This window comes from Lycium barbarum, chromosome 6, assembly GCF_019175385.1.
Source record: "Lycium barbarum isolate Lr01 chromosome 6, ASM1917538v2, whole genome shotgun sequence".
In the NCBI taxonomy this organism is placed as follows: domain Eukaryota; kingdom Viridiplantae; phylum Streptophyta; class Magnoliopsida; order Solanales; family Solanaceae; genus Lycium; species Lycium barbarum.
The window spans coordinates 60,255,573-60,270,379 of NC_083342.1; the positions used below are offsets into that span (position 1 = coordinate 60,255,573).

Genomic DNA, 14,807 nt, shown 5'->3' on the forward strand with positions numbered 1-14,807 from the left:
CTCTTTTGGTTCAACACAACAAAAACACTTAGATGGCATATGATAGCCCCAACTTCTAATCACATCATCTAGAGGTATTTTCAAGTGCCAAACTCTCTACATAATCAAAGAAATCTAGAATGGCAATCCCTGCACCCATATCTTTTTGTAAACATCTCTTTTTTCATTCTTGCTTCTTATATACTCCTATGCTGACTTTACACTAAAATTACCTCTTATTTTAAGCATCCACCAAGGTTTATCAAATTCATTAGTCTTAGCAGGAGGCTTTACTTCATTAAGTATGTAATCAGCTAGTTTTTCAGGAAGATTGTTCCTAATAGCAGGAACATGCCAACTTCTTTGAGTCACTACATCAGAAAAATTATTGATCTACTCATTGCAATAAAAGTCGGGTGGAGTTAGAAAGTATAAAGGGCCCAAACATGTCCAATTGTCAAACCAAAACAATGCAGAACCCATTCTAAGCTGCCACCATATTTGATGATCAATCAAATCCTTTGCTTAATGCATTTTCCTCCAAATATGAGATCCTTCCTTCCAAGGCACCAGGACAGGATTATTTTTCTTTAAGTACTTATTGCTCATGAATGAACTCCCCAAAGATGGTTTAGTCCTGAAATTCCACCACAGTTTGGCAAACAATGCCATTAACATGTCACCAAGTGATCTAAATCCCAAACCACCTTCATCTTGAGGCAAACATGAAGTATACCATCTAGTCCAATGTCTGCCCTATTCACCAATAGTATTGCTCCAAAAAAACTGACCAAATATCTTGTGGAGTTTTTCTATGACAAAAGAATGATTAACTGCAGATAGAAAATGCATAGGCATTGCTTGTAGAACATGTTTAAGTAGTACTGCCCTTCCACCAAATGACAATAACTTCCCCTTGCAACCTTGGAGTCTATTACTAACCTTAGTAATCAATTTTGTTTTGAATGACATTTGAGGCCTGGCATAAAAAATAGGACAACTAAGCTACATTAAAGGAAAATTCTTCCTTGCAATACCAGTGACCCTTTCCACCTTTTGGAATACCTCTTCATCCACCCTATCATGCAAGTAAATAGAACTCTTTGATTTATCATCTGACCAGAAGCCTGCTCATATTCCTTCAAAACACCCATGATCAGCCCCAGGGAAACCTCACATAAAGATGAAAAGATGATTGTATCATCTACATAGGTTGATTGTATTATCTACATAGGCTAAGTGGTTGATCTTTGGGCTCCACTTAGGCAAACCAAATCCAGTGAACCACAAGTTATCATGTATATCATTCAAGCCTCTTGATAACACTCAGCTGCTAATATGAATAAGGTAGGTGACAAAGGATCACCTTGCTTGACACCCCTGGTCGAATAAAAAAATCTATGAGGCTGACCATTCACCAATACTGAGTACCAGTTTTTGCCAACAATCTTATAAATCAAACTAATGAACTGCTGACAAAATCCCATCTTCCTTAAAGCTTTTGTAAGAAACAACCAAGATAGCCTATCATAAGCTTTTGTCATATCCAATTTCATGACAATATTAGGCACAGTTTGATTTCCTTTCTTAGTTCTAAGTCTGATATCAGTGATAATTTCCTGTGTCAACAAGATGTTTTCCACTATGCTTCTTCCTCTCACAAATCATGCTTAATTTTGAGAGATCAAATCAGGAAGCAACTGCACTAATCTTTCATGCACAACTCTAGAAAACACTTTGTTTCCAAAATTGCTCAGACTTATTGGTCTCATGTCACTAAAAGTCTGTACATCCTTCTTCTTTGGAAAGAGCACAAGATTAGTATGAGTAATATATCTTGGTAATTCAAACCCTCTGAAAAAATCCCACACCATGTTAAACAGGTCATCACCAATAATATCCGAGCATTTTTGAAAGAAAAGACTTGTGTAACCATCAGGTCCACTTGCACTTTCATAGTTTAAGCCAAAGACAGCCTGCTTCACTTCATGTTTGGTGGGATCCTAAATCAATTTTCTATTTTGTTCTTGTGTGATCATGGATGGGACATGATTCAAAAAATCAAACCCGGATGGGACAATAGATTCATGAAATTGTGCTTGATAGAACCTTACAGCTTCTCTTGTAATATCAACCTTAGAGTCAAGCCAAGTTCTTTTACTGTCTTGAATCCTGTTTAACCGCAGAAACTTTCGTCTTCCATTCACATAAGCATGGAAAAACTTGGAATGCTTGTCTCCTTCTTGAAACCAGGATATGCCAGCCTTTTGCTTCCAAAATTCTTCCTCCAGATGCAAAACTCTTGTCAATTCAGCTTGAACCTTCATTAGTTTCTCCTTGTTGGAATATGATGGATTGGATTCAAAAATTGCTTCATGAGCTTTGACAACCTCCTATAAGTTTGTTATCTTCTGAAAAATATCTCCATATGCGCTCTTGCTCCAAGTTGATAGTACTTTTTGCAGCTACTCCAATTTCAGATTAAATGTAAAGAAAGAATTGGCAACTACACCAGTCTCCCAATTTTCCTTCACCACCTCCAAAAATGTCTCATGCTTAGTCCAAAAATTCAAGAATTTGAAAGATTTCTTGAATTGTCAGACTTGTTGTTTACATTCAAGAAGCAATGGAGAATGATCAGAACTAAGTTTGATCAAGTGAGCAATATCCAAACCTGGAAACAATTGCTGAAACTCAAAATTGCCTAAGCACCTATCAAGTCTCTTAAACACGCAGTCTTCTGCACCTCTTCCATTCCACCAAGTGAAAATACTGCCTTTATAGCCCAAATCTGTGAGATTGCAGGTTTGAATGCAATGTCTGAAGTCTTCCACTTTATTCAAAGTCACTGGCATACCACCATACTTCTCTTCTTCATCAGTAATAACATTAAAGTCACCACCAACAAGCCAAGGTAAAGTCATGTCAGATGCCAAATGATAAAGAGATTCCCATAGTTCAATTCTTTCAATCCTGTCACATTTAGCATAGACTAAGGTAACAATAATCTCTGCATGAGTATCACAATTTTCCAACTTCAATGTCATTTGTTGAACACTATCAATGAGTACAGTAACTTCATGATTCGCATCTACAAAAGCCCAGATCTTGCCTGAAATATTGCATAAAGCAGTCTTCAAGCCTAGTCTTCTTCTGTAACTATCCAACTTATAAGCTTGTTGGAAAGGTTCCATCAAACCAGTAAGGCAGAATCTGTACTTATTATGCATTGTTAAAAGCCTCTTAAAGGCTTTTTTAGTTTCTACAGGTCTAATATTCCAAATTAGTGCATTCATCACTAAACATTGGATTTAGAAACTGCATTTCTTCTTGTTTGCACCACTGGCACATGAGGTGCATTTGAATCCTTGTAAGGCTTCCTCCTAGATTTGCCCATAGCATTCTCAACATGCTTAGGAGATAGATCACCTTCTCTTGCTGTATTTAAGAAATTCTGAGCTGCTGATTCCTCATCAAGATCTACTTTATCATCATCACCATCTAGTATTGCTATTTGAAGATTGCCAGACTTAACATTTGCAAGTTGAGTAGCTTTATTCTTGTTATTACCAACTGCTTGTTGTACAACTTGCTTTTGGTTATTGTTGACCTACTTTCCACCTGTTTTGGCCTGCATATCATGCTTCTTGCCACTGCTATTTTTCCCATGAACTGACACCAAAGCATCAGGAGGTTTCCCCTGCTTATTACCACCAGTACTTGGAGTATGTTGAACTTGGTGCTCAAGTCTCTTATCCACCACTTGTCCTGTATCCATACTAGTCCAATATTCCTTTCCAGATCTATTAACAGGACAAAGATCAAGCCCTGTACTATTGTTCTATAATCTCACTTAATCTTCACCTTGTTTTTGTCCCTTATCATCAACTTGAACCATCTGAACATTACTATCATGTGGATTCTTTACATGAGCTACACCTTGAACAACATCTGTATTAATCTCAACAACATATGAGTTGATTGTTTCATCTGGAACATTGTCAAACATGGCATTTATTTCTTGAGATGATGTAATTGAGTTAAGGGACTGCTCATTGGCATCATCTTTGTCACTAGCAATTTCTTCTTCCTCAGCATCATCTTCTACTTGCTCACTCCACAATTTCCTTGCACTACCATTGCCATTAGTATTGACAACAGTAATGATAGGAACCTCTTGGTTGTGGATCACTAACTCTCCACCTTGCTTATGACCTAGACTTTGCACCCCTTGCTTAACAGGAAAAGCTTTCTTTTTCGCAGGTGTAAGCACCTTTGCATTGACATTCAAAGACATCTCCACCACAGGAACACTCACTAATTGCTTTCCTTCATCGACCTTTGTCACTTCTACAACATCTTCTTGTTGTTCTTTACTATCATCCAATGCAACAAACTTATTTTTGGTCTACACGGCATGAGACTTAGAAGTAGTAGCCACATCCTTACTTGCACCATCATTCTTTTTCTTCTTGACTGCAGGTAAGGCCACTTGCTTTTGGCCCTTACCTTGATCATTTTTATGCTTCTTTCCCTTGTTTTATTGCCACATATATCCATTACTAATATTAGGTCACGACCTGTCTAGGGGGCCGCGACGAGCGCCCGGTGCTAGCCCACCGGGCACCCCTTGGCTTACACTTATACTTACATCTAGGTGAGCCACATAATTAAACATACATTTCTATTCATCATTCATGCTAGTCCCATCGGACGACAATGCTTTCATATCACGGTTGGCATCCATACCACGTCAATGTACATGAGCCGACAAGGCTATCAAAATGATATACAAAATATAGGCCGACAAGGCCAGACATCTCTAACCACATACACATGTCTAAGAGCCTCTAAGAAGAGTATAACATATCACATAAGCGGGACAGGACCCCGCTATGCCCATAATTATGTACACAAAAGAATAAGTACCCAAAAGCTATGGCTCCGAATGAAATGGAGCTCTGCTAGGTAGTCTCTGAGAATACCGCTACGGATCGAGCCTGTCTCCCTGTGCACCTGCGGGCATGACGCAGCGTCCACAAACAAAAGGACGTCAGTACAAAGAATGTACTGAGTATGTAAAGCATGATCAATATCAATATAGAAGCATAATAAGCAACATGAGAAATAGCACAAGATGGGAGATAGTAATATCATCGTCATAAGCATTTACTTGCCGTGCATAGGATCTTTTCGTTCCGTATTTGCACTCGAATTCATATACATACCTTTATTCACATTCAAATCGTATCATATTCGTATTCATACTCGTAACCATATCATATACATAATCATATCATATACATAGCATTTATATAGCATACCCGACCATGCAGGATCGGTGTTTCATACATACTTGGCCAACCAAGGCTCAAGGTTACTCATACCTGGCCCTACCAAGGCTTCAGGGTTACATCTACCTGGCCCTACCAAGGCATCAGGGTTATTCGTACCATCTGCAGAGGTGTGCGCGCGTTACGTAATCATATACATACTTATTTACATATTTTACCCGGCCTCATAAGCTCGGAGTTCCATAATAGTCATACATAGACACATATACACAATATCTCATTAGCATCTTTACTATTTACATTATTATCATAATCGTCATCAACATCATTGTTACTATTATCGTGATTCGTCACATTTATCTTTATAGGCTTACTCATCATACGAGGGATTTAGTACAATCGTGGCGTATCACGAATTGTGAGCTTACTAGCTCAGAAGATCAAATCATTTGAAGGATATCATAGTCTCATAGAAGACTTAGATATTTGGCCAAAGAACCATGCCTTATGAAAGAAGGGTTAGCCTTACATACCTTTCTGTTCAACTATTTACCACTTGCACGTTCTCCTCCGAAGCTCACGTTTATACCTTCATTGAAGTCATACTATCATTAGAATTTGTCACACCCTAATCTTGATAGGGCATGACGGGCCCCCGACTCTCATCAGAGTCGAGCGAACCCTTAAACATTCGCTCTATCAAAACTGGTCATTTCAAAAACTTTTTAAAAACATGAAACTTTTCACATAGAGATCATTATCCTTATAACGATCATGTAAACTTCAATCAAATAAGTACTTTAACCCAATTGAAATCATCTAAAATACATGCTCTTTTAACGTACACAAATGGTTCAGTTGACATCACTCTGTCGACATCTCTACAAATGTACCACAGGACGCTGTCTGCAAAGTCTCTAATATAGACGAGATACCATAACGTAAGTACTCTGAATCGCAAACACTCCGGAAGGAAATGGAGCTCACAAATTTAGCTGGAACATCTTATAGCAATATCCTCTACTCATCTGTATGCACCTGCGCGGCATGAAACGCAGCCCCCGAAGAAAGGGGGTCAGTACGGAATATGTACTGAATATGTAAAGCATTATTGAATCATAGCACAAGGAAGGTGCAGCAATAAACAAGTTTAGAAATCAAACTGTAAGTAACCTGAAACAGCATTCTGAACCAAGTCCTGTGGCCTTTACCCAAAATCTAGCATGCACAATATAAATACGGCATACGCAAATTCTAGAATACACAATATAAATTTAGTGTCACAATAGTCCCTTCGGACGGCCGCTTCAGGCATAATAATGATGATGGCCCCTTCGGGCTGCCGCTTCCGGCTTAGTAATAATGATGGCCCCTTCGGGCATGCCGCTTCCGACATAATAATAATGATGGCCCCTTCGGGCATGCCGCTTCCGGCATAATAATAATGATGGCCCCTTCGAGCATGCCGCTTCCGGCATAATAATAATGATGGCTCTTCGGGCATGCCGCTTCCGGCATAATAATAATGATGGCCCCTTCGGGCATGCCGCTTCCGGCATAATAATAATGATGGTGTCAACACAACTTAATCCACGAATATCAATACAAAGAAATGATGCTATGGGGTGTAAACCTAAATCGTAAATGAAACGAAATAGTAAAATCTCGCACCCCCTTCGGAGTGGTTTTAAAAAATCTAAATAGTAAAATCCCGCACCCCCTTCGGAGTGGTTTTAAAAATCTAAATAGTAAAATCTCGCACCCCCTTCGGAGTGGTTTTGAAAGTCTAACTTTATGTTTCCTTTAGTATAAAACTGATTTTTCTCGAAATTATTAGTGAAACCATATGCACAACTCAATTGACATAACATAAACTGAGGCCATATGTTATATAGCACGCTCAGACATAAGCTGAGGCCATAGCACACTCAGAGATAAGCTGAGGCCATAGCAAACTCGGACTTAAGCCGAGGCCATATGTTATATAGCACGCTCAGTCGCGTCATGAAATCATCTAGAAAAAAAACTATTATGAACGTCATGTATGAAATCAAACCCCTTTTCATTTGTCTCCTTCGAGACTCACAAATTTAAATGTAAAATGCATAGGTAAGAGAAAGACCTTATGAATGTCCCCTTCGGGATTTAGACCGCGTTATGAAGTCGCACAACTTGAGAATGCCCCTTCGGGCTTAAGAGGTCAAAGAACTCAAGATATCCTACATCTAGGAATGGATTCATTATGGATATCGTTTCGCTACGTTTCCAAAACAATCCGAGTTAGCATATGAAAGTTAGGAACGTTATTCATTATAGAAACCTCTACGAACGTTTTAAAGCAATCCGAGACTGTCTACGAATGTTAGGGACATTAATACTTATAGAACTCTTTAAAAAAACAAGAACTCTTTATGCTTTGCTCGTTATTCAATCATGTGATAATCTCGACTATACTAAGCATACTCACATCAAGAAGTGGATAAGAATCGTAAACAAGCTTGGAATCAAGAATAGAGTTACCCCAAGATACGTATCATAACTTACTTAGCTCTAGGACATGCCAAAAGAAAGAAAGGGTAAGCCTTACATACCTTGCCCGCTTCCTACGCTAATCCGAACTTAAGTCTTTGGCTTCGCAAGATCTACAACAATATTAGTGTATACCAAACATTAGTTATAGATACTTAGAAGTTCAATCTTCAACCAATGCTTTATTTGCAGAAATTTCGGCAGCATTTCCCCTGTAAATACAACTAACCCCGAGAATCCAACTCGGCCAAATCATCAACAACAAATACCAACAGTCATTCTAACAATATCAACAATCAATTCAAAACGCATTCCAACGTTAGCAACTTCTTTCTACAAACTTCGACGGCGTTTCATTTATGTTCAATTCATAATTGCTCACATATTCAAGTACTAATCCGAAACCATTCAAACAATATTCAAGAACACTTCAAACAATCCGCACAATATTCAAAATAATCTAACCAATATGCCACTCCACCCGAAACCTTCCAAATGCAATAAGAACAATAATAACACATTTCCTTCCTTCAAGTTCATGAACTACTCCAACAATTCACACGCTAGCAACATTACTTTCCATAAATACAAGAAATGGCTTCAAATTCACATTAGCTTCTCAAACAACTCTCCAACACTTACAACTTCAACTAGAATCATCAAACTTTCATTATCAACATAGAATCCCCAACAACAACAACCAAAACACTAGATAAAATAATTGATTCATCATTCCCACACAACACACATATACACGGCCACAACATACATCAATATTTTCATGAATTTCACCCATTTCTACATACTACAACATACACAACCATCCATAACATATGAAAAGAAGATTAAATCTTACCTTTTTCCCTTAACTTCTCACTTGGCTAGGGTTATGATCTTGCAACAAAGAGTGGTCTACTTGCTCCAACAATTATCCCACGTTAAAGAGGACCTTCAAATTAGTAGGAATGCTAGAAGAAAATAAATTTTGATCAAAGTTTTCAAGGGCTCAATTTTTGCTTGGCTTGGCCGAATGGCCCCTTATGTTTTCTTCTCCAAGTTTCTTCAATGTTCTAAGTGATAAGATGAAAATATGACTACTTTGTCATCTTTTATGGGCATATATTGGGCCTCCATGTGGGCCTTGGCCCACACCAACTTGGGGCGGCCACATGGCCCATTTGCTTTAAGACTACCATTTTTTTTGTTGTAATTCATGAAAAAAATTATTTTCCTAATTCCAAATTTGCCCTTAGCCTTCCTCAATATTTCCATGAGCCCTCTTGCGAAATCGGTGACACTTTCAAGAATACCCAATCTTTCACTTGGAACTCTAAGTCTCTTCGGCGATTATCCGCATAGGACTTTTGACGACTTTGGGCTGCTAATAACCGATTTTGTATGAGCTTGACTTTCTCTATGGCTTGCTGGACCAAGTCTGGCCTCTCCTGTTTCGAACCACCCAATTGGGGATCTACACTTTCGCCCATATAAAGCTTCATACGGTGCCATTTGGATGCTAGAATGATAATTGTTATTGTAAGCAAATTCGATGAGTGGCAAATGGTCATCCCAATTTCCTCCAAAATCTATCATACATGCCCGCAACATATCTTCAAGAGTCTGAATGGTACGCTCGGCTTGTCCATCAGTCTGCGGGTGAAATGTCGTACTAAGGCTCACTTGGGTCCCTAGACCCTCTTGGAAAGACTTCCAAAAATTGGCTGTAAACTGAGTTCCTCTGTCTGAGATAATAGATATTGGAACACCATGGAGTCTTACTATCTCTTTAAGATAAAGCTTTGCATAATCTTCTGCCACATGTGTCGTTCTGACTAGTAAGAAATGAGCTGCCTTGGTGAGTCTATCCACAATCACCCATATGGAATCATACTTATGGCGAAAATGGGGTAAGCCTGTAATGAAGTCCATGTGAATCACTTCCCACTTCCAAGTTGGGATTTCTATAGCTTGCAACAATCCACCCGACTTTTGGTGCTCGATTTTCACTTGTTGACAATTGGGACATTGAGCTACGAATTCCGCTATATCTTTCTTCATTCCATTCCACCAATATATCGACTTGAGGTCATGATACATTTTCGTCGCTCCGGGGTGAACAAAATAACAGGAGCAATGAGCTTCCCTCAATATCTTGTGGCGTAATCCTGCCACAACTGGAACGCATACTCTGCCTCGACAGCGGAGAACTCTGTCTCCTGAAATATCAAATGATGACTCCTCTTTCTGAGGGAGTGTATCTCTGTACTGCATTAGCATGGAATCTTCGTATTGTCGCTCTTTCACTTTTGCTACTAATACCCAAACCTCAAATCAATATGTGAAAACCATTTGGCATCTTGCAATTGATCAAATAAGTCATCAATCCTCGGAAAAGGATACTTGTTCTTAATTGTCACCTTATTCAGTTGCCGGTAATCAATGCACATTCTCAAGGAGCCATCTTTCTTTCGGACAAACGATACGGGTGCTCCCCACGGGGATGAACTAGGCCTAATAAAGCCTTTCTCAAGCAAGTCCTTCAATTGCTCCTTCAACTCTTTCAATTCTGCGGGAGCCATTCTATAAGGAGGAATAGATATGGGCTTGGTGCCCGGCAAAACATCAATTGTGAAATCAATCTCCCGCTCGGGAGGAAGGCCTAGAAGCTCTTCCTGGAACACATCCGGAAATTCGTTTACTACAGGAATTGTTTGAAGAGTCGGTGATTCAGCTTCTACATCTTGAACCCAAACTAGATGATAGATACATCCTTTCGTGATAATTTTCCTTGCCTTTATATAGGAAATAAACATACCTTTTGGTGACGCCGTATTCCCTTTCCATTCTAGGACTGGTTCTCCCGGAAATTGGAAACGAACAATTTTCATTCTACAATCAACATTGACATAACAAGAAGCAAACCAATCCATGCCCATAATAACATCAAAATCCACCATTTCTAGCTCATGCAAATCAATCATGGTACGACGATCACAAATCACAATTACACAATTTCTATATACTCGGCTAGCTATTAACGATTCACCAACGGGTGTAGACACCTCAAAAGGTTTAATCGACTCCGGCTCGACTATAAATCGACCCACAATATATGGAGTAACATATGACAATGTGGAGCCCGAATCAATCAAAGCATATATATCATGAGAGAATATCGACAATATACCTGTGACCACGTCAGGAGAAGACTTAAGATCTTGGCGTCCAGCCAAAGCATGAACACGGTGCTGAGGACCGATAGAACTGGGAACTCTCCCTCTGCCTCTACCATGGACGACTGGCGCATGTGAACCTGGCCCCGTAGGGCGTACAAATGCTGAAGACCCGGCTACTGACCCTAAAGGATGGGTCCTACCTCTACCATGAACTGAGGGGCAATCATGCATAATATGGCCTGGTCGACCACATGAATAGAAAACATCTGAGCCCATTCGGCATCGACCCCAATGCAACTTCCCACACTGGGAACATCGTAGTGCGGGTGGCCTTACCTGACCCGAATCATCTCTAAACTGAGACCCCGAATAACTCTGACTCAGCCCGGAATGAGTAGATCTATCGAATCTCTAGCCTAAAAACCGTGGAGGCGCACAAGTCATAGAATAGCCTGAGTGCCTGGACATCTGCTACCTGTGCACGCCTCTGAACTCACTCATCAGATTTGAAGATCTGGCCCTCTTGCTATGACCCTTATCCTGCTCGCGTTCACTTCTCTGCTGCTGTAAACTTTCTTCTAAGTTCTAAGCATGAGCCTGAATGCGTGCGATATCCATATTGTCCTGAAGGGACGTGGTCAAACATCTATCCATCAAATGTGTCCCTAGGCCCTTTACAAAGCGGTGCACTCTGTCACCCATATCCGCTACCATGGCCGAAGCATACCTAGCCAAGGAATTGAAGCGGAGACTGTACTCTAAGCACTCATGCTTCCTTGCCTCAAATTCAAGAATTTATCGGCCCTAGCTCGCCGAACCTCTGGAGGCATATAATGTCGGAGGAAAGCATCAACGAACTCCAGCCATACCGGGGGAGGTGTATTGGCTCCCTGTGAAGCCATCTAAATCGTATACCATTTGATCGAGACATCTCTCAATCTATACGAAGCTAACTCCATCGACTCGGTGTCCGAAGAATGTATCAATCGTAGCATCCTCAACATACCATCGATAAAATCCTGAGGGTCCTCTTCCGGCTTTGACCCAAAGAATTCTGGAGGGTTCAAAGTAATAAAGTCACGAGCTCTTGCACTAACAGCCCTATCACCCTGCCCTGTACTTTGCCGCTGAGTCTAGGCAGCAACCAATCGAGTAAGCAAGTGTATGGTCTCTTTCACATCTTGGCCTGAAGCATCCGGTGGAGGAGCCGGAGGTACTGGAGCTGGGGTTGAGGCTCCCTCACGCTCCTCTAATATAGGTACTGAACGGGAGGACTGAGATTGAGCCGCACTCTGCGACTCACTTTCCTATACTACCGGTGGCGGTGTTCTTTCAGCCCGCTTTCCTGCCACCGTCATGCCCTTTTGGGCTGCTGTAGCCTTTCTCTTTACAGGCATTTCTGAAATACACAACACGCGATTAAGTGACAAGAATTTCTTATACCATAGCTCTATCGCACGATTCTTATGAAGAAACAAGGTCATTTATTCCTAAAATGTCCGCAGCTTCTTGTTTATAAGTATGGCGCGCAACACACCCATAACTAAGACTCTACTAGACACGGCACGTAGACACACCCTAGGACTGAACTGCTCTGATACCACTTTTGTCATGACCCGTCTAGGGGGCCACGCCGAGCGCCCGGTGCTAGCCCACCGGGCACCCCTTGGCTTACACTTATACTTACATCTAGGCGAGCCATATAATTAAACATACATTTCTATTCATCATTCATGCCAGTCCCATCGGACGACAATGCTTTCATATCACGGTTGGCATCCATACCACGTCAATGTACATGAGCCGACAAGGCTATCAAAATGATATACAAAATATAGGCCGACAAGGCCAGACATCTCTAACCACATACACATGTCTACGAGCCTCTAAGAAGAGTATAACATATCACATAAGCGGGACAGGACCCCGCTATGCCCATAATTATGTACACAAAAGAATAAGTACCCAAAAGCTATGGCTCCGAATGAAATGGAGCTCTTCTAGGTAGTCTCTGAGAATACCGCTATGGATCGAGCCTGTCTCCCTGTGCACCTGCGGGCATGACGCAGCGTCCACAAACAAAAGGACGTCAGTACAAAGAATGTACTGAGTATGTAAAGCATGATCAATATCAATATAGAAGCATAATAAGCAACATGAGAAATAGCACAAGATGGGAGATAGTAATATCATCGTCATAGGCACTTACTTGCCGTGCATAGGATCTTTCCGTTCCGTATTTGCACTCGAATTCGTATACATACCTTTATTCACATTCATATCGTATCATATTCGTATTCATACTCGTAACCATATCATATACATAATCATACCATATACATAGCATTTATAAAGCATACCCGACCATGCAGGATCGGTGTTTCATACATACTTGGCCAACCAAGGCTCAAGGTTACTCATACTTGGCCCTACCAAGGCTTCATGGTTACATCTACCTGGCCCTACCAAGGCGTCAGGGTTATCCATACCATCTGCAGAGGTGTGCGCGCGTTTCGTAATCATATACATACTTATTTACATATCTACCCGTCCTCATATGCTCGGGGTTCCATAATAGTCATACATAGACACATATACACAATAGCTCATAAGCATCTTTACTATTTACATTATTATCATAATCGTTATCAAAATCATTGTTACTATTATCGTGATTCATCACATTTATCTTTATAGGCTTACTCGTCATACGAGGGATTTAGTACAATCGTGGCGTATCACGAATTGTGAGCTTACTAGCTCGGAAGATCAAATCAATTGAAGGATATCATAGTCTCATAGAAGATTTAGATATTTGGCCAAAGAACCATGCCTTATGAAAGAAGGGTTAGCCTTACATACCTTTCTGTTCAACTATTTACCACTTGCACGTTCTCCTCCGAAGCTCACGTTTCTACCTTCATTGAAGTCATACTATCATTAGAATCGATAGCTAGCATACATGACTAAACTAGAGAAAATCGGGCAACGTCTCCTCTATTTATACGACATTCCTCTGTAGTGTATTTCAACTCTCAAACGTCAACAATACATTCACAATACTACAACAATAGTCATTATTCATCCATATTATCCATATCCTAGACTCACTTTTCAATCATCTATATCCATGGCCATAACGCACGACTATGTACATTCGGGTACATTGCTCATCCCATGTTCTCAACATCATTTATAACACATTTACATTACAATACATCAACACTCATAACTCAATTCAAACTATTTCTCAAAATGGCACTATTCCATATTCATGACCCATTTTGCCATACCTCTCTACAATCCAAGTATTTCAACTCTTAAATACCTTAAACAACATATAAACATCATAAATCTTACCTTAGATGTCGTAGGAACAAGTCTTGGTTGATAATACACCACTTGAGCAAAACCCTAGTTTATCTCCAATGAGATTTCTTGACTTGTATGATCCTTAATGGGTTTTCTTATACTTGATTCACTTAGTTTATGTTGTTGTTCACTAATAATCCTTGAATCCTTGTGGAATAAATGTAGAGAGAGGTTTTAGAGAGAAGGGGGTGTCATGTGGAAATGAAATAATGAACTTGGTCTCTTATTAATAACACAAAATCTAATCTTAAATGAATAGTCGTCGAAAGTGCACAGTGGTTATAAACACAGTTTACAGTCCGTATTCGAGTTTACGGACCGTATTTCATGGTCGCATATAAGGATGACAGAAACAGAAAGTTAGGCTGAGGACATGATGGTTTACGACTCAGTTTACGGGCTGTATTTCAGTTTACGGTCCGTATTCCAAGTTGTCTTTAACCATTCCAGCATTTGA

The 14,807-nt window shown here is 40.1% G+C and overlaps 1 protein-coding gene across 1 annotated transcript; it reads right to left on the bottom strand.

The window, feature by feature from the left end:
- Window positions 1–1,649: 1,649 nt before the first annotated feature.
- On the bottom strand, window positions 1,650–3,209 carry LOC132644040 (uncharacterized). The gene is made up of 3 exons (XM_060360581.1): window positions 2,583–3,209; window positions 2,094–2,372; window positions 1,650–1,982 (listed from the first exon to the last, which is right to left on the bottom strand). The coding sequence occupies exons 1-3, from the start codon at window positions 3,207–3,209 to the stop codon at window positions 1,650–1,652; spliced, it is 1,239 nt and encodes a 412-aa protein (XP_060216564.1).
- Between the last annotated feature and the right edge of the window lie 11,598 nt (window positions 3,210–14,807).